The sequence below is a fragment of the Saccopteryx leptura genome, chromosome 4 (genome assembly GCF_036850995.1).
Source record: "Saccopteryx leptura isolate mSacLep1 chromosome 4, mSacLep1_pri_phased_curated, whole genome shotgun sequence".
In the NCBI taxonomy this organism is placed as follows: Eukaryota; Metazoa; Chordata; class Mammalia; order Chiroptera; family Emballonuridae; genus Saccopteryx; species Saccopteryx leptura.
In genome coordinates, this window is record NC_089506.1 from 151,495,208 (window position 1) to 151,514,947 (window position 19,740).

General features: G+C 38.5%; 1 protein-coding gene across 6 annotated transcripts in view; it reads right to left on the minus strand.

The window, feature by feature from the left end:
* Positions 1-3,980: 3,980 nt before the first annotated feature.
* Positions 3,981-19,740, minus strand: part of MCTP1 (multiple C2 and transmembrane domain containing 1) — a 579,350-nt gene continuing 563,590 nt past the window's right edge. For all 6 annotated transcript variants that reach the window (XM_066381864.1, XM_066381863.1, XM_066381859.1 and 3 more), the window contains 4 exons: positions 16,771-16,880; positions 13,629-13,738; positions 7,572-7,669; positions 3,981-6,612 (listed from right to left, as the gene is read on the minus strand). In XM_066381864.1, coding sequence (XP_066237961.1) covers positions 6,541-6,612; positions 7,572-7,669; positions 13,629-13,738; positions 16,771-16,880 — 390 coding nt within the window. In that variant the 3' untranslated portion in view covers positions 3,981-6,540. The remainder of the gene's footprint in view (positions 6,613-7,571; positions 7,670-13,628; positions 13,739-16,770; positions 16,881-19,740) is intronic.

The following is a 19,740-nucleotide window of genomic DNA, read 5'->3' on the forward strand; positions in this document are numbered from 1 at the left end:
AGGCAGTCAGACAGACTCCCTCATGCACCCAACCGGGATCCACCCGGCATGCCCCCCGGGGGGCGATGCTCTGCCCATCTGGGGCGGCGCTCTGCCGCAATCAGAGCCATTCTAGCGCCTGAGGCAAAGGCCACAGAGCCATCCTCAGCGCCCGGGCCAACTTTGCTCCAATGGAGCCTTGGCTGCGGGAGGGGAAGAGAGAGACAGAGAGGAAGAAGAGGGGGAGGGGTGGAGAAGCAGATGGGCGCTTCTCCTGTGTGCCCTGGCTGAGAATCGAACCCGGGACTCCCGCACGCCAGGCCGATGCTCTACCATTGAGCCAACCGGCCAGGGCCATTTACTACTTTTCTTAACGGTAGGATATAATTAATATTGTATCAACTAATGCAGATCCCAAGTAATATGCTTATGCTATATCCCCTCCTTTGAGAGTGAATCTGGTTTCTCTTATTACTTATACGATTCTTTAGTCTTCGCTCTAAGCCTCTTATGTTGGGTGGAGTCATTACTCCTTGGTAAGATTCTTATGTTGCTCAAGATTAAACTTCACACGAATGCCTTGTGGAATCATGGTATCGTGTTTATTAACAACGTTTTTGATTTTAGAAGTACTTGTCCAGATTTCAACAGCAAAAGACACTAAGATGAAATGACAGCCACACTTATCAAAGGTTGCACCTTAAAAGACTCTGGAAGGCGTTCACTACTATATCATTATATTAAGAATTTTTTCTTCTATAATCATAGACTTGCACAACATTCATGCAGATATAAACAGCCAGCTTCGGGTGAGAGAAATCTGAGTCGAAATCACTTGCCACAGTCCTCCAGAGCACACATCATTTTGCATTTCTTCTGTGAAGGCCAGGAAAAGGGCTTCTTGTAAGGTACTGTTATAAGTGGTATAATTGAAAACACAGTGTCTTAGCAGTTGTTATAAAACATGATAACATTATAAATGCATTGAAGCCTACATTATAACCAGAGTATGCTGGAGAGTGTACCTACCACATGTAGGTGTTTTGGGGGGGAGATTTCTCACCTGCCTGTCAAGGTATGTCACAGTTATGAGATCATGGGAAATCAAGTAAGTAACTAGATGTGTACTATGTTAGCATCATAGTGCCACAAGAATGGGTGGTACATACCTGGTACCCCACCCCACAGGTTAGTTTGCCTCTTGGTTATCACGTACTGAATGTTTTGTTTTTCTCTATTATATATGAAGTGCATTTATTTTTCATCCTACAGGGAAATGTAAAAAGTAATGTTCAGCAACTTCAAATAAAATGGAACACAACATTGATTTGTTTTATAACCTCTTCTCCAAACATTCATAGTATGTTGACTTTTTCAGGTGGGTTCCCCCCCCAATTATTCATTCATTCATTCATTCATTTTAGAAATGAGAGAGAGAGAGATAGGGGGGAGGAGCAGGAAGCATCAACTCCCATATATACCTTGACCAGGAAGCCCAGGATTTTGAACCGGCGACCTCAGCATTCCAGGTTGATGCTTTATCCACTGCGCCACCACAGGTCAGGCCCAGGTGGGTTCTCTTGTCCTTCAGAAACCCTACTGTGGTTTGCTAGTTCTCTATGTTAATGAACCTGAAGTTTGTAAGAGTTCTAGGACAAAGGTAAGTGGTAGGTATGCCATTGTGTAAGGTTGGGTCAGAACTTGGGTCACTTACCTCCCTCATTGTAAAGCAAAGACAGTAAAATCACAACCATCCATCTCTGTATAGTAGAAAATAGATATTTACAAATTATTTATCAAATTTTACACCAGTAAATTGTTTTCTATGGTTCCATGGTTACATGTTACACACAGATTTTTGTAATTGCCATAATCACTACCATATAAAGGAAGAATGTTTTGTGGGAATGATGTAGAGTTAGTTATAAGGTTTCCAGTTCTCTGAATAGCTTTATTTAAAGAAGAGCTGTGAACTTGGGAAAAATATTGGCATTTCCTTTTCCTCATCTCTTTTCTGTAGTCCAGCTGTTTCTATGATTTCTCTTGTGTTATTGCAGATGGGTCTCCAATAATCAAGAGACAGTTAAGAGTTGGGGCCAGATGTACACCTTTATCTACTCAGGTAATGTTTTCCCTAAACTTGTTGCCCGTTTAACTCTGGCAAAAGAAAATGCTGCCTCAGTTTGACTCCTGACATACTGAAGCTTGTCCTGGACTAGCAGGTGGAACTCGCAGCAGCCACAAGCCCACTCTGGTCTCAGGATCTCATCAGATGCATTCCTCCTGAGAAAGTCAGAGGTGCTTTGAAGAGCTGCAGATAAGCTCACTGACTCACAGGTTCTCTCCTTTTCCCTGGGAGAATTACATTGCAATTTTACTTTTTGCTATAACTGCAAAAGTTTGGCACAGATACTTTCATAACTATTTCTGTTTTCCTTAACACTAACAAAACTTTCAGCTTAGAGGAACACTTAATTGACTAGAGCCGAACAGCAGTGCCATATGGTTACCGCTACCTTTTAAAAATGGAATTCTGTAATTTTTCAGTGACATTTGGAGATACAACCATAATATAAATTTTATTTTATTTTATTTTTTTTCAGAGACAGAGTCAGAGAGAGGGATAGACAGAGACAGACAGACAGGAAACGGAGAGGTGAGAAGCATCAATCATTAGTTTTTCATTGCGCACTGCAACACCTTAGTTGTTCATTGATTGCTTCCTCATATGTGCCTTGACCACGGGCCTTCAGCAGACCGAGCAACCCCTTGCTTGAGCCAGCGACCTTGGGTCCAAGCTGGTGAGCTTTTGTTCAAACCAGATGAGCCCGCGCTCAAGCTCTGGTGACCTCTGGGTCTCGAACCTGAGTCCTTCCACATCCCAGTCCGACTCTCTATCCACTGCGCTACTGCCCAGTCAGGCCATAATATAAATTTTAAAAATCTCACTTTTAGGGGTGGGGAGCCATAACCTAGATCCCATGGGAAAAACACAAAACATAATTTCAGCAAACTTTACACAGGGTTGTTAGTTTCTCTAGCATGTGACAATTTTGGACATTTTTATTTTCATAATATTCTCACAGAGATTTTCCTTGATATTTCTTAAATCTCAGATTCAGCTGGAATAAGTCTTAGGATGTGACTGCCATAGTACAAATGTAAAAACTGAAGTATAAGAGGTTACATTTTCACCAAAAAAATGGATGTTTATTTTTCTTTCAGTGACTTATACCAGTCGTCCAGGGAAAGAGAATTAAAATTGAAAGGAATGGCACCATTGTAAGTATTCATTACATTATTTTTTTGTGATTTTAATTCATACTTGACTGAGCAGCTAGAAAAGGCTGATTCTAGATACTCTAATAATCAAATGAATAGACACCTGTACACACATACTCAAACTCACACTTGACATTTAAAGTCCCAGTGCTTAAATAAACATTAATTTAATTGATACCTGAGGCTTTTGTACAAAGTGTAATGGTGGCTGTCTTGATTTGTATATCTGGAGAATCACCTGCCTTATATATATATTTTGGTTTGTTTTTTAAGCTAAGTGAGTACAAAAGTCAAAGATAAACATGTAGTTAGCTTCTGAGTAAGACGTTATTATAATTGTAGATTACATTTAGTATTAAAGACATTTGGATATTGAGATCAAAATGAAAAAAATGGTTCCTATGGTTCCTGGATAAGAGAGCTTACTACTAAAGTTTTCTTTGCTTTTAAATACTGATTAAATTCTATAAAAGATACTTTTAGAAACATGTCAATTAAATTTTACTCTCACTATACTTTAGCTCCAGATTTGACTTTAAATATAATATCATTGGGTTGACCATTTCCTGTGACAGAACAAGTTATACAGTAGGTACTCAATAAATATACTACAAAGTAAAGTCATTTAAAGAACCTCAATTCAGATTCTCCTTGTGCATAGAATGGTTCAAAAATGTAGTAATTTGGAATTCTTACAGAATCTATCAATTTGAGTCTATGGAACAGTACCAAAATGAGCCAGAAGTACTGAGTTCTTTTTATAGATGAAAAAAGTTAAAATATGCATTCCTTATGAATTATCATAGTTTAGAATATGAATGACCTTCAATGAATCTATTCACTAAAAGATACTGAGGAATATATTTAGTAGTTCACATAACTACTGTATTTAGCGGTCTAAATAGGTGTCAGACTTCCAATCTTTTAAGTAAAGATATCTTGAAATATTTACATGGCAAAGTCTCTCAAAATTTAAGTTAAGCAGTTTTGTAAACCCCTCACATAGGGAAAGAAATCGTTACAATTCTATTAGACATAGTCTCTAGTTTTTAGCCTGTCAATGTAGTTGTTTCTAAAAAACAGTGAAGATTCCTCTGAATATCAATTTCCTGGCCTCAAGATAGTTCTTACTCCTCATTCAGCTTTGCTGGATGCTCACCCCTCTGAAGGTATTCATTTTGTACAACAGTATAAGTTTCAGGGAAAGCCTTGTTTGTCCAAACCAAACCTGAGTTTCTAAGTGTCATTTGTAAGAATATGCACACAATCCTCCATCACTCCTCTCTCAGCCACCAAAAGAACAAGAGTACTGAGTATACTTAGAAAAGTTTTTTTTTGTATTTAATGTCATGAATGTATAGTCGACATTACCATTGAACTAAACATCTGAAATTTCATAGAATGAGAAAAACAGAATCTAGTCATCTGTTAATGGTTACTATCCATAGGTACATCTGAGGTCATAGATATCAGGCTTGTAGACATTTGAGTAGACAGTGTCAACGTGAAACATAAATCTCACACAAGATGTAATCAAAGTTATTTCAAACAGATTATCCTATCAATAAACTTTCTGTAGTAACATCAACTTCATGGAGTACTTTGTCTTAGTGACAAACAGTGATGGTATGCAGATGTAAGCAAGTCATTACAAACATGATGCACTAAATAGAGCATATTGAGGTCAAAGCCTTTCTGTAGAAAGGGATTTAATTGACATTCTTTCAACCATAGTATATAAACAGATCAAAATAGTTCTTTCATAAGAAATAGTATTTAACAACATAGCTTTAAAATAAAATACTTTAAAAATTAGCTTTGATGAGATTAAATTTATTTGTAAAGTATATTTAGAGTGAAATATATATATCTTCTAGCTTTTCTACATTTTCCCAACATAACCCCCACCTTCACCTTATCCCAGTCTATTATTAACAAAGTAGTGCAAAACATTGTCTGTAGCAATTTCAACCAAGCTTAATCCCCTACCAAGTCATGGGGAAGTAAGACATTCTCACCGAATTCTTTCTTTTTCCAGAGGTATAATCCCTTGATATAATAGAGAGTTAGGTAGAAAAACTACCATATGAGTCTTGGAAATGCAATTTTTAAATATAGATTCTGTAGTAAGTAGTGAAACATTTTTAAAGGCAAACTCCCCTTCCCTATAAGCAGTTTATTTTACAAAATAGGTTTTCATGCATTCATATTATCAAGAATGATTTTTTTTCTATAAATGAATGTAATGAAACACTGGCATATCACTTAGCACACTGCATTCTCCTCTACATAAAATTCACACTAATAACAAAAATCATACTCTTCACTAAAGCATTTCAGTAACTTAATGAGAAAGCAGATACATTTTCTCCTTGAGAACACTTGAGTTTAAATATTTTTAGATACACGGAGGTATAATCTGACACCAAAAGCAATATGGATTTAGTTTGCTAGTATGTTTGACTACTGGTATTTTGCTAATTTGCTAACTTGATAGAAATTAAAGTAGTGGTAGGTATAAAAATTCAGATAGGCAATCATTTAGAAACCTGGCAGTATTTATGTGTAATCCTGTAGAGATTTCAAGATTGTAGATGGAATGATGGAAGCTTTGGAAGTTTTTTTTGTAGGATTTCAGAGTATAGAAGATTTGTCCGATGGGTTGAATGTACCTTTACTCATTAGCTTAAAATCAGCCATGTCATAGCTAAATACTTTGCTAAGGTAGGAACATCAGGATCTGAAATCAGACTTTATGTTAGTTGAAATGCATTTGTTCCACTATTCACATTTTGGGACTCCACCCTCCCTTTTGAAATGTACAGAAACATAGAAAACTGCAATGGATTACTTTTCCAATTTTAAAAAAAAGGTTACATTTTAAAAAAACTTTAAAAGCAAGTGGACATTCACATGTTATGTCAATTTAATCAGAGCAAAGCATTTAATCTAATCTGGTTCTTCCACTTGTGATTAGAGAAGTATGTTTCTCCCAGTGTTACCATTCTTGTATTTGCTGTTCCAATGTGTTATATTATTATCCACAGCTAACAAGGCTTTCACACAGCAGTAAGTAAACCTTTATCAAATTGATTCTGTGCAGTGGAAGTATATTTTCAGAGACATATGCCCTTGTACACTATTTACAAATTCTCTCGATCATGATAGAAGGAGGGGGGACAAATAAAAAGCAGGAAGAAAGGAAATGCTGCAGAGGCTTGAAGGCTTTTTCTTTTATCTTCCCAAACAGATGCTGGTCCTCTCAGTGCTGGGAGCTGGCTAGCCAAGATTGTTTTTCTTCCTTTTACATGGGCTATGGGAGGGATCTGGTTTCAGTTCTTGGTATTGCACCTGTTTAAACAGAGTTCAGAGAAAGACGGTCAGGTGGCCACTTTCTGGCAAAGGAAGGAAAAGCAAAGGAATGAAAGACTGCTTGGAGGGAAAAAGTGCTCACTCTGGAAGCTGTCTGAGATCTGCAGCTGGGGTGCAGGAAACAATAGAATGATACAGAGTCAGAAGGGAAGGGCTGCCAGAAACTACATGAGAGCCCTGATGAGAAATTTAGTATCAGACTGGGGTCTTCACTGTCCATGAGACATTCCATTAAAAGCAAAACCTCTCCCTCTATTCTGAAGGGACGGATAATGGTTCTTTGCAAGTTAGTGTTTGTTTATTTAATATAGGTTTAATCTCCATCCAACCCACTCATGTCTGATACTAAATCAAAAACTCAACTGCAACAAAGGAAAAAGGTATCACTGTAACTCAGCTTTAAGATTTCTCATTTTATTCTGAAAATAGTTGAGAGTTAATGGGCATTAATTAACCTCAAAGGATTTTAAAGAATTGAAATGTGGCCCAGTCTTCAAAAAGATGGGAACCACTACCCCTGCCCCCCAACCAACTCCAGAATATGCATCTTTAAAATTAATTTAATTCATTCGAGCTGTGCAAAGCAGTGTTTTTCTCCCAAATGTCCACTGGCATACTTTGCTTTTGCTAATATTCCTATTTCCTCCCTTCAGGGAGTGGTGACTTTGCTTCACAGACTCCAGCTAAACCTTCCTTGGAGATTAGTCCCTGACAGCTCTCGTAGGTTCTTTGCAACCCCCCCTCATTCCTTCTCTATAAATTCTTCTAGGTTAGCACCCCAAGTGGGCTACATTTCTGAGTGACAAAATCTGCTACAGTTTCATTAGCTTTAACTGTCTCTTCTAAAACCTTTGAAATTAAAAGGATATAAAAATTAAAAACCAATACCTGTACTACATTACATTGAAATAGTAGTAATAATAATGAAATCTACATACCACTTGTACATCTGAAGGGACTCTGGAAAGGAAGTCAAGTAGTTCGTTGTTGTCAATTGCATAGGGACACCGAAGCTTTTTAGTAAATTTATTGATGCCTGAAAAAGTGAAAGATCAAACAGAATTAAAATTTCCAATGTTTGGAGTTACAGAAAACACATTTCTGGCCAATGTATTTAAGTGATTCAGAGATCTAGGTTATGCTGCCTTTAGCATTTACTGCATACACCAATAAAACCAGTTTTCTCCCTCCTTCCCATTCTTCCTGATTCATTTCCTTCTCCTTTTTGTCCCTTTCTTCCCTCCTTCCCAGCCTAATGGCTGCTCTTTTTGTACTTCAGTAGCTTCCTTTGCAGAAAAAGAAAAGTCTACTTGGGAAATAAGAGGCACCTGGCAGGAATGCACGATGTTCTTATTGGCTTCCTCCCTCAGGCCTTTAGTGTCCATCTAGGATGAAGTCTGTCGTCCTACATTTTGGATTGGGCTTGTTTTTAAGACAAGAAGTCCTACTTATTAGTATTTTCTTTTTCAAAAGATAACCTTTTTTATTTTTTGAATGTGTGTGGTGGGGGGAGGGGCATGTCACTGTTAATGCAAGCTTCATGTTTAGATGACTCTTGACCTTGATTTTATTTCAAAATGACTTTAAACGAGAAAGGATTTACCACTAGCTTAAAAAAATAAAAAGCTTTGAAGATTGCAACATATGAGGATCCTGAACTCACCTCCTCCCATGAACACACCAAAGCTCCAACTGCTTATGGAACAACTTAACTCTGAAAAAAAACCCTAAAGAGTTGCTGAGTGATGACTACACATTGGACAAACAAGAAAAGGCCCATATCGGAGCAGGTAGGAGAATCAGAGGCACAATGTCAAAATAAAACCCATCCCCAGGACAGCACCCCACAGTCTGGAGGAATCTCCAATCCAGAACTTCTCCTAGAGGAGCAAAGGATTGAAACCTCACATCAGGCAACCTCAACTTTTAAGACTTATGCCTAAGAGATGAGCCCCCAAAACATCATTTTTTCTTCCAATTTTATTGAGAAATAATTGACATACTTTACTATAAAAGTTTAAGGTGTACAACGGGTGGTTTGATTTACATAAATTATAAAATGGTTATAATAGGTTTACTTAACATCTTTCATCTCGTATGTATACAATAAAAAGGAAAAATATTTCTTGAGATGAGAACTTTTAGGATCTGTTCCCTTAAGTTTCCTGTATATAAGACAGCAGTATTACAGTATTTCACTTAACCTAATACCCTCTAGGTCCATCCATGTTATTGCAGATAGTAAGGCTATTCTTTTTTACGGCTCAGTAATATTCCATCGTATACATGTACATCTTCTTTACTCATATATCTACTGATGGACACTTGGGTTGCTTCCATATCTTGGTTATTGTAAATAATACAGTGGTACCTTGAGATACGAACAGACCAATATACGTTTTTTTTAAGATACAAGCTGCGACTTGATCCGTATTTTTGTTCGAGAACCAAGCAAAATTCCGAGATACGAGTCGTGATTCGGGAAGCTGCCGCTAGTTGGCGTGTTGGCACACAGGTCCAGTATCGGCAGTTTGATATACGAGTTGACTGACGTACGAGATCGAGTACAGAACGAATTAAATTCATATCTCAAGGTACCACTGTACTGCAGTGGACAAAGGGGCTCATGTACCTTTTCAAATTAGTGTTTTGGATTTCTCTGGATAAATACCCAGAAGTGGAATTGCTGTGTTATGTGATAGGTCTATTTTTAATTTTTGGAAAACCTCCATACCGCTTCCATAGTGTTTGTACTAATTTACAGTCTTTGTTGTTTTTGTTGTTTTTGTATTTTTCTGAAGCCGGAAACGGGGAGGGACAGTCAGACAGACTCCCGCATGTGCCCGACCGGGATCCACCCGGCACGCCCACCAGGGGCGACGCTCTGCCCCTCCGGGCGTCGCTCTGCCGCGACCAGAGCCACTCTAGCGCCCGGGGCAGAGGCCAAGGAGCCATCTCCAGCGCCCGGGCCATCCCTGCTCCAATGGAGCCTCGGCTGCGGGAGGGGAAAAGAGAGACAGAGAGGAAGGAGGGGGGGGGTGGAGAAGCAAATGGGCGCTTATCCTATGTGCCCTGGCCGGGAATCGAACCCGGGTCCCCCGCACGCCAGGCCGACACTCTACCGCTGAGCCAACCAGCCAGGGCCCTAATTTACAGTCTTACCAGTAATGCACAGGATTCCGTTTCTCCATATCCACACCAGCATTTTAAATTTCTTGTCCTTTTGACAATAGCCATTCTACCAGGTGTGAGGTGATACCTCATTGTGATTTTAATTTACAGTTCCCTAATGTGTAGTGATGTTGAGTAACTTTTCACGTACCTGTTGTCCATTTGTATATCTTCTTTGAGCTAAAATCTGAATAGACATTTTTTCAAAGGAGACATGCAGATGACCAACAGGTATATGAAAAAATGTTCAACATAACTAATTATCATAGAAATGCAGATCAAAATCATATTGACATATCACCTGTTAGAATAGGTATTATTATATAAAAAAAAAAGACAAGTGTTGGCAAGGATGTAGAGAAAAGAAAATCTTTGTGCACTGTTGGTGGGATCATAAATTGGTACAGCCACTATGGAAAACAGTGTGAAGGTTCCTCAAAAAATTAAAAATGGAATTACAATATTATCAAGTAATTTCATTTCTGAGTATTTATCTAAAGAAAATGTAAACAGTAACTTAAAAATATATGTATACTGCATGTTCATTCAGTATTTTTTACAATAACCAAGATATGGAAACAATCAGTGTCCACTGATGGATGAATCAATAAAGAAAATATTATATATATATATATATATATATCAAATGGAAGGTTATTCAGCCATAAAAATAGAATGAAATCTTGCTGTTTTGTAACTATATGGATGGACCTTGACAGCATTATATTAAGTGAAATAATTGAGAGATAAACAAATACCATATGATTTCACTTGCATGTGGAATCTAAAACAAAAACGAGCTCCTAGATATAGAGAACAGCATGGTGGCTGCTAGAAGAGGGAGTTGGCTGGTGGGTGAATGACGTCATATGATACAAATGTCCAGTTATAAAATGAGTCAGTCATGGGGCTCTAACAGCATGGTGACTATTGTTAATACTGTATTGCATATTTGAAATTTTCTAAGACTACACCTTAAAAATTCTCATCACAAGAAAAAATATGTTTCTATTTCTACATCTCTGGCATTGGGAGTTTTAAAAACCAGTTTTACATTTAATTCTGGCAAAAGATACTGCCATGATTGACTGACTTGGATCACTTCTTGGATTAGAACATCCAAGAACCATTAGAGACAAACAACATCTACCCATACTAAATTATTCAACAGTTAATCCTCTGTACAACCTGAAGAGTCGGTGTGGCTAAGAGGTCAATGCAGGTGAAACTGGAGCTACTATACAAACAAACAAAAAATTTAATGAGCTAGCAATGTCAAAATAATGTATAAAACTAGAAGTATCCTGCATATTGTGTGGTAAAATGTAGAATTTCATTGGGATAAATCTTTTCTATTAAGTTTATATTGCACTTAAATTACCAAACATATACCTGTAAAAATACATAAATAAACAGCTGTATATGAAATCTGGTAAAAATCTGGGCCATAAATTAGAACATCTTGGCTCTTTATGGTATGCAGCAAAATAATTTTCTTCTGCAATCATGATTTTGGTCCTTGTGTTCCCATGTGAGACCCATCTGATATTTCTGGTTAATATTTCAGCAATCACCTGCCACTAAAGGAATACTGTTCTTGTTTTATTTAGTTGGATGAAACAGGAGGCCCAAACACACTCTGAAAATTACACTTAAGACAGCTAGCCAGTGAGGCCACCCCAAGTTACAGAGCCAGATGTCTGCTGTGGGCTCCAGTTTCCAAGAACCTGGGGAAACAAAACCAGGGGTTCACCACCTATCACAACTGAGATGGCAGGTCTGACCCGAGGTTGGTTAGAGTAATAAACCACCACACCTAATGCCTTACCCTAATTCCTTCACTAAAACAGCATCTGTTTCAAATATCAGGGAAGGAATGAAAGATGAGGACTTGAACATACGATAGGGAAACAAGACACAGTGGAAAATGCCTCTGCCCTAACATAGTGAAAGTACTGTCTTAGTTGAAACTGTTTCCTTAAACTATGGAAATGAATGAGAGAGAAAAATAATTACTATTCCCTCTACCTTTCTCTCCCTACCTTAGATACAAAGGCAATGTCAGTTATGGTAAGGAGTAAGAGGGATTACTCAGGATATGAAAAGATAGGCCACAATTAGGAATCTTACAACTGGAGGGTGTGAAGCTCTTAGACCAGTGGTTCTCAAACTTTTTGAAGTTGGTGTGCATTTAAAATCCTACAAACAATTGTAGGCGCACTATATACAAATTTTTGAGAAATATGTTAATAAGTAAAATATTAAAGAAAAAAATATAAAGTCCAAGCATGCTTTTATGGTAATTAAACAAAATAAATATGACAAAATTAAATTTATTCTGGCATTAAAAAACATTTTTATGTTACATTTTTTGAGTTATGCTTTTCAGAATTTGTAAAAAAGAGGGGTTAAAAATATTTAAAAAGTTATCTTTTTATATATATAGATACATTCTTAGTAAGATTTAGTAAATTCGGCAGGTCCCCGTGCAAATATGTTGTTTTTTCATTCTTGTGTTTATGAGAAACATGAGCCTGATGTGTCCTAGCAATTTCTTCAATGTTTGGGCATATATTTGAAAGGCAAACTCTCATTTCCTCATCAATACATTGAAGAATTTCTCTCTTTTTACTCTTAATTGTGTTGAGTGTAGAAAACCCCCACCATACATATCATCTTAACTTTACACCAAACAAAGGATAGAAGAAACTTGATCCAGTCTTTTCGGGGGACATGAGGGGTAACAAATAATCCAGCACTACAGCTTAACAGCCTTTTGCAACCTAATCAGGCAAGTGAGGTGGGGAGTTGGGCAGACTATCAGTTTACAGCCAATTCACACCTCTGTCCCCCAAAAATCTAAACTCCAAAAACCTGTTGGTGTTTTGATTCCCAACAGGCACATATTTCTCTGAAATACCATAGGGTACTTCTGGAAATCTTGTAGGGTACACACTTTGAGAACCACTGTCTTAGACCCTTTCTCACTTTATTCCAGCCTACTACTTTAAAGCCTTTAAAAGAAAAGAGCAAAACATTCTGTTTGATCTTTTTGCTGTCAGTGTAAGCATAGTGTAATAATCTGAAGGTAAGACCAATTTTGGTTCTTTGCATTTTCTGTAGGTGTAGCAATCTTAAGTACATGGAGGCCAGGGTCAAGTACAGACTTCTACTTCTAATCAATGATAGAGTAGTTTTATGTCAGTCAGTCTTGGAAATTAAGAATTGAATTTTACAGTTGAATTAAAAACCAAGAATTTCGACAGATAAGGGGGAAAAACTATGAACTATGAAGAAGGCTAAAATGTGGTACCTGAAAACTGTTGACATTCTAACTGTGACCTCTTAAACAGGTGGCCATAGGGATGGTACTATGTATATATGGTACTGTGTATATATGGTACTGTGTATATATGGTACTGTGTTTACAGGCACGTCCACACAAGACAAAGGACTATCACACAGTGCATCTTGTCCTAAATGCACCATATGGATCAAAATGCCTGTTTACATATAAGTGATGAAAATAAATCAGAGCACTATCTAGACAAAGGTAAGGTACTCTTTGATGTATGAAGAATCTGCACAACTACATGTGTATAGTAGGATGGAGCCTATGGTGCCAGATAAGAAAAATGCATTTTGGTAGACCTAAATCTTCATATTGTTGTCATTTTTAACCGACCTGTCTCTCTGCATCATGGAGTAGCTTCATGATCATAAATATAGGAACTACTGACAGTATAATTCATCCTTTAAAAATAGTTTGTTCTTAGCAGCTAAGACAGTTTAAAATAAAAATAAAAAAAGAAAGCTTTACTTACCCCAGACAAGTACAATGTATCTCAGTGGAATGAAGTACAGGATGACTGTGAACACACAGAGGGCTACGATGGCCAGCCAGCTTAAGAATGGGACCGTCCAGTTGAAAGTACTGAATGAGATATTAACACGTTAGCAATCTGGTATCTTATCAAGAGGTGAGGAGGCCCCTAAAAATACTTAAGAAAAATATGAAGTTGTACAAGATGTGGATAAATGTTAGTGTTTTTTTATTTCTTCCTATACTGTGTCTCAACATAGCAGGAGTTATTCCTCAGCTTTGTAGCATATAGCTTGCTTCTTGTGTCCCTCTAGGTCAAATATTTCCCTTTCTTTTTCTTTTCTTTTTTTTTTTAAAGAACCAAAGTTTGGATCAATCTGGTTGTCTTGTTTTCAGTTACTCTCAGGGTCTGGCTCTCCTGTCTTTGTCCTCCCGTGGCCAGAGTGAGCGTCCTGCAACAGTTGCCAGGTGAAGGATCACGCCTTCCTTCCCTCACTGACACCTGTGCTTCCCCTGTTTTTGCTGCTTGTGGAGAGAACAGACGGCTGAGGGTCTGCTTGCTCTCTCATGGCTCAGCTCAGAGCCATCCATCACACTGTTCCATGTGCGAGGGCACTGGCTCTTCACTCAGCAAACCCTCCTTCTGGGCAGCTTCACTGATGGGCTCCCTGTGTTCTTTCTCCTCTTAGAAGAATAAATATCAAAGAATCCTTACCAGTGTAGTTAATGTCAGAGAAAATAGTACTGCCTTTTTCTATTTCTGCAGTGCAATATAAAATCTAAATCTAGAATGTGACCTCCCCCAAACACACACACACACGTGCGCGATGCAATTCAAGAAAGTGCTGTAATGAATAGTAACAAGATGCAATTATAGAGGCTTTTCACTTTCTGATGCTTCTGAACCTGCTTTCCGGATAGATGCATTCTATTACATGTGACCCTAGGGGAATTTTTTTTTTTCCTGAAGTTGGAAACGGGGAGGCAGTCAGACAGACTCCCGCATGCGCCCGACCGGGATCCACCCAGCATGCCCACCAGGGGGTGATGCTCTGTTGCAACCAGAGGCATTCTAGCGCCTGAGGCAGAGGCCACAGAGCCATCCTCAGCGCCCGGGCCAACTTTGCTCCAGTGGAGCCTTGGCTGCGGGAGGGGAAGAGAGAGACAGAGAGGAAGGAGAGGGGGAGGGGTGGAGAAGCAGATGGGCGCTTCTCCTGTGTGCCCTGGCCAGGAATCGAACCCGGGACTCACGCACGCCAGGCCGACGCTCTACACTGAGCCAACCGGCCAGGGCCCTAGGGGAATTTTTAATATTCAAAAGATTATTATGCAGAAAAGATGTCTCTTACAAGACTCACTGGATCCTATTCCATGCTCCTGTACCTCAGCCTGTTCTTAACCTATATCACTACGATATCCCTGGAAAGCTCTAAAACCCTGTTTACTCCAAGGCTGGTCCACAGCCAGGATCTGATCATATTCTTCAACTGGCCATGATGTATTCCAGCCAAGCACCTGTCTGAAGTCTCCTACCACCCAGGGTTTTCTGGTATAAGTGAGAAGCTGCGTCAGGTGTGGAAAGCAGGGGAACGTTCTCAGAGATGGAGAAAGAAAAATATCCAGAGGGAGAAGGAAAGAAAGGGTGTGGGAATCAGTTTTCATAAGTCTGAGACTTGCTTAGAGGCATGTTCAGGTAAGAGGGAGGCTGTTCTGTCTAATATGAGGAAGTGGAAGTTCAGCATCTATGCACGTGTGGAAATGTATTAGAAGTTACATGAAATAAGATATATTATATCATGAGACATAAAAGGCACCAGGTGAATGACTCACACCTGTAGTTTAATCTGTTCTCAAATTCTCAATTCTTTGGCATCCCAAGGAGCCAAATCTACAGAACACTTTTTGTTATGAAAAACAAACACTGAATGGATACGTGAGGCTGAGAAAGGACTGACTTCATCAGATGTACACACTCTTCTAGAGCAGACCAGTCAGCGCTCATTATGAGACAGTTTTACTCAGTGCAGTGGTGTGGGGCCTAGTACAGTGTTTACTGAGAATCAGTTGTAAATCACCTTAGTGTCTTTATAATTCAACCATTGTTTTCAAAAGTATTATTAAAAGAAATTATTTTAAGTAAAATACAATAATATAAAATTGAGAATAAGTTTCTTGATTTTCCATTAGATATCAATGAAGCTATTTATTTTAAAAATAAATTCAGAAAAGGGAGATTTTGTGTGTGTGTGTGTGTGTGTGTGTGTGTGTGTGTGGCAGAGACAGAGTCAGAGAGAGGGATGGATAGGGATAGACAGACAGGAAAGGAGAGAGATGAGAAACATCAATTCTTTGTTGCGACACCTTAGTTCATTGATTGCTTTCTCATATGTGCCTTGACCAGGGGGGGCTACAGCAGAGCAAGTAATGCCTTGCTCGAGCCAGCCACCTTGGGCTCAAGCTGGTGAGCCTTGCTCCAACCCAATGAGCCCTTGCTCAAGCTGGCGACCTCGGGGTCTCGAACCTGGGTCCTCAACATCCCAGTCCAATGCTCTATCCATTGCGCCACCGCCTGGTCAGGCGAAAGGGAGATTCTTTAAAAATATATCTTTTTAATTCTGTGCATTTTCTAAATGACAAAGCACTAGTTTATTTCATCTAAAATTGTCTCAGCTATATAAGGACAAATTTGAAAGTATATTTTGACAGGGTGCGATATATAATACGATTTTTAAAAAGTTTTAGAGTAACTGAAAAATACAATTCAACCAATAATAAAAGTGTGTCTTGGTTACGTGAAATCCTCATTTTACTTGGTTAATTTTTTTTTCTATCACAATTTCATATTCTGTTTAAGAACAAAGTCTTTTCCTGTGAAAATGTGCTAAAATTTAGGACGGTGTTATTTCTTCAAAGCTACAAGTATGACTTCTTTTCAACCAATATGTTCTAAATTTCAGGAAGAAAACTGACAGAACTTTCATGAAACCAAAGACTGGCAGGAACCAAGTAAATAATGATGAAACTGAACAATAGATCACCCAGAAGGAGTGTCCCCTGCCAAAAAGAATGTGGCGTTTCACCCTCTGAGAAACAAATGGACTCTGTCCCCGGAAAGCCCTGGCTCACATGTCAGCATCACTTACTTCTTGATCCTTTCGCCAAAGGAAGCCACTTCATCCAGGATGTTCTGGACACTGATGCATACCTCCTGGATGGCATAGATTTTATTTATAAATCCCTTTTTTTCACTGTCCTAAAATAAAAAGAAAGGTTCTGTATGAGTGATGGTATTCTTCAGGGCTTGAATTCTTTTATTTGTCCCCCTCTCACATTTTTAAACTTGAATAATCTTGATACATGCCTATATATTAAAGGGATACAGGGAGCCCATGAATATTTCAGGATATAAAGGGAAGTGGAGGAGGGAGAGGAGCCAGCAGTAGGGACCTGTGTGAGTATGCAGGTGACCGCAAAGCGGAAGCTCAGATTCTGATACTTGTGCCCTGATGGACAAATGTTTTGGCCAGGAGGAGTGAAGGTATAAAGGTGTAAGAGAGCTCACATCTCAGAATGAACAATTCCGGAATCTGACCTGATTTCTGAACCCACCATGACTCTCCAGCAGGCCGTTTTCTGACCCCACTACCCACACGCCTAACTTTGGTCTTAGCTCCAGATACATTTCAACAGCAGAGAATATTGGGTACAAATGAGAGGACCAGTGAGCAATGACAACTGCCAAAAAAAAAAAAAAATTGACCTGATCAACTGAAATCCATTGTGTGGACACAGCTGCTCCTAGAAGAGCAGCTTAGATAGATGAGATACACTGTAAGCCTGGCACCCTCTTCAGATCACTAGCACATGCTATATTAGTCAAGGTTCTAACATTTGTTCCCTTCTTTGTACTTAGCTCTTTTTTAAAAACTTATGCTGGATTTAAGCAAACTGGTGTGCTCCAGGGAACGGGTGGATGGGGATTGGGCATAAAGCACCCAGAGAGTGGTGTGAGCCTGGGGGAGGTGTGTACGTTTTGTAATTTTAGACCCAGAGGAAGAAATGGTGGCCTTTCACGACTGAAAGTTCTGCTAGTAGCCTGGCATCACAGGCATTTGCCTAGGCTGTTTGGTGGAGACCATCCAACCCTGATTCCATGACTCCATTCCTCCATGCCAGCTTGAATATCTATGAAAATGTAGATTTAATTTCATGACTTTAACTTCATTTGAACACTTGCACACTGCCAGAACACTGAGGCCTCGTGTGCCAGTGCTTGCCGGAGCAGCCAGGAAGCGAGAAGGAGAATGTCGTCATGTTGCACATTTACATACTGACTTTCATTTCAGAAGAGTCTAAAGCACTTTGCACTGGGAACACTTGGCTGAGGCTGGCGTCCTGCCACCTCAGAAGCCGAGGGCACGTGACTGACAGGTGTGTGTGTAGCCTCCAAGGACAGCAGGCTGCAGCGGGGCTGCCGGCATGGAGGCCGGTTTGATAACGTGATCCATAGATACGTTACTTTGAGGCTTTGTTTTTAATTTCATTCCCACGGGAGCTATTGCTTACATTATTCATCTGGCTTACACCACAGTGGACTGTCAGACAGTGAGGTAGATGAGACGCATAACGCTCACAGTATAAGAAAAAACTACTCACAGAGTCCTCACTCCTCAAAAATTGTCGTCCTTCACTTGTCATTACAGACTTGGGTGCATCAATTTTTTGTCTTTTTTCCCTCCCCAGTAATAAAACAAAATGCATAATTTTGCCTATGCAATTTTATACCTTAGAATAAAATAAATAACCAGTGGCTCCTAATTCCTTGCCTAATTGCAAAGTTGGTCTGCTCTAATCATCTTCATGGCCTTCAGTGTTCTCTCTCAAGCATTGGCTAAGTTCATTTATGTGTATAAAGTGCCCTTATAAATATTTTTCTACAAACAGAATAAATCAAGCTGGAGTTGAAGTGTGCTGGTTATACAGTGAAAGTTATTGAGGATAATATCTTACCAGTTTGGAATGATAAAAAATATTTCCTTCATAATAGCAATAAAATATTTAGGCATAACCTCACCGAGAAATGTACAGAATCTATATAAAAAAATATAAAGACTGTGTTTCTGCATTGGGACACTGAATATTAAAATAATATATTCTTTTCTATTAGTTAAACACAGGTTTAATGTTAACTGCAAACAAATCCCAAATGTTTGGAGTGGACTGAAATGGGCAGAATTTGACAAAGCATATTTAAAATTTGGAAGAATAAATGAGGATAACCAAGAAACTTTTGTAGAAGAGAATAATGAGAAGGTATTTACTGTACCAGATACTTAAGTAATTAAAAAATGAAAAGATGAGCATTAAAAAGATTGTTGTATGATAAAGCACCATCATATCCATCATAAAGGAGGAAGTATTATGTTACTGGTAATTGTATTAACTATTTAGGGGAAATTATGTTAAATTCTGTCTTAATACATAGATTCTCAGATCTATTTGAGACAGCCCATATTTACCATGGCATCTGCCTCAAATAGCTCTAATGCAGTCTAGACTAATTAAAAAGCAAAAAGCTAAGTGAATTATAAAAACAAGAAAATAATAGGTAATTATTTACTGACCTTGGAATAAGAAAGAACTCTTTAAACATACAGGTAGTAAAAGAAATCACAAAGGAAAATAACTGATAGCAATAGCTCCATAAAATTAAAAATACTTTAAAGGCTAAGTGGGAAAAAAGTTAGCAACAAATATGACAAGTGAAGGAATGAGATTTCCAATATATACAATAAGCTTCTGAAAAAAGTTATTGCAGTCCTGTTTATAATAACGAAGAGAAAAGATTACTAACATAGTACATACAATTGACTGGCTATTACAAAATCGCCAAGTATTGTTTTAAGAGAATATCTAATGAAAACAAAAAGCTGATGATGTAATAGAAATTTTAAAAGCAAGAAGTAAGTGTATTATAGAGCATATCCTCTATACAGTGGTCCCCAACCTTTTTTAGGCCATGGACCGATTTAATGTCAGAAAATATTTTCCCGGACCAGCCTTTAGGGTGGGACAGATAAATGTATCACGTGACTGAGACAAGCGTCAAGAGT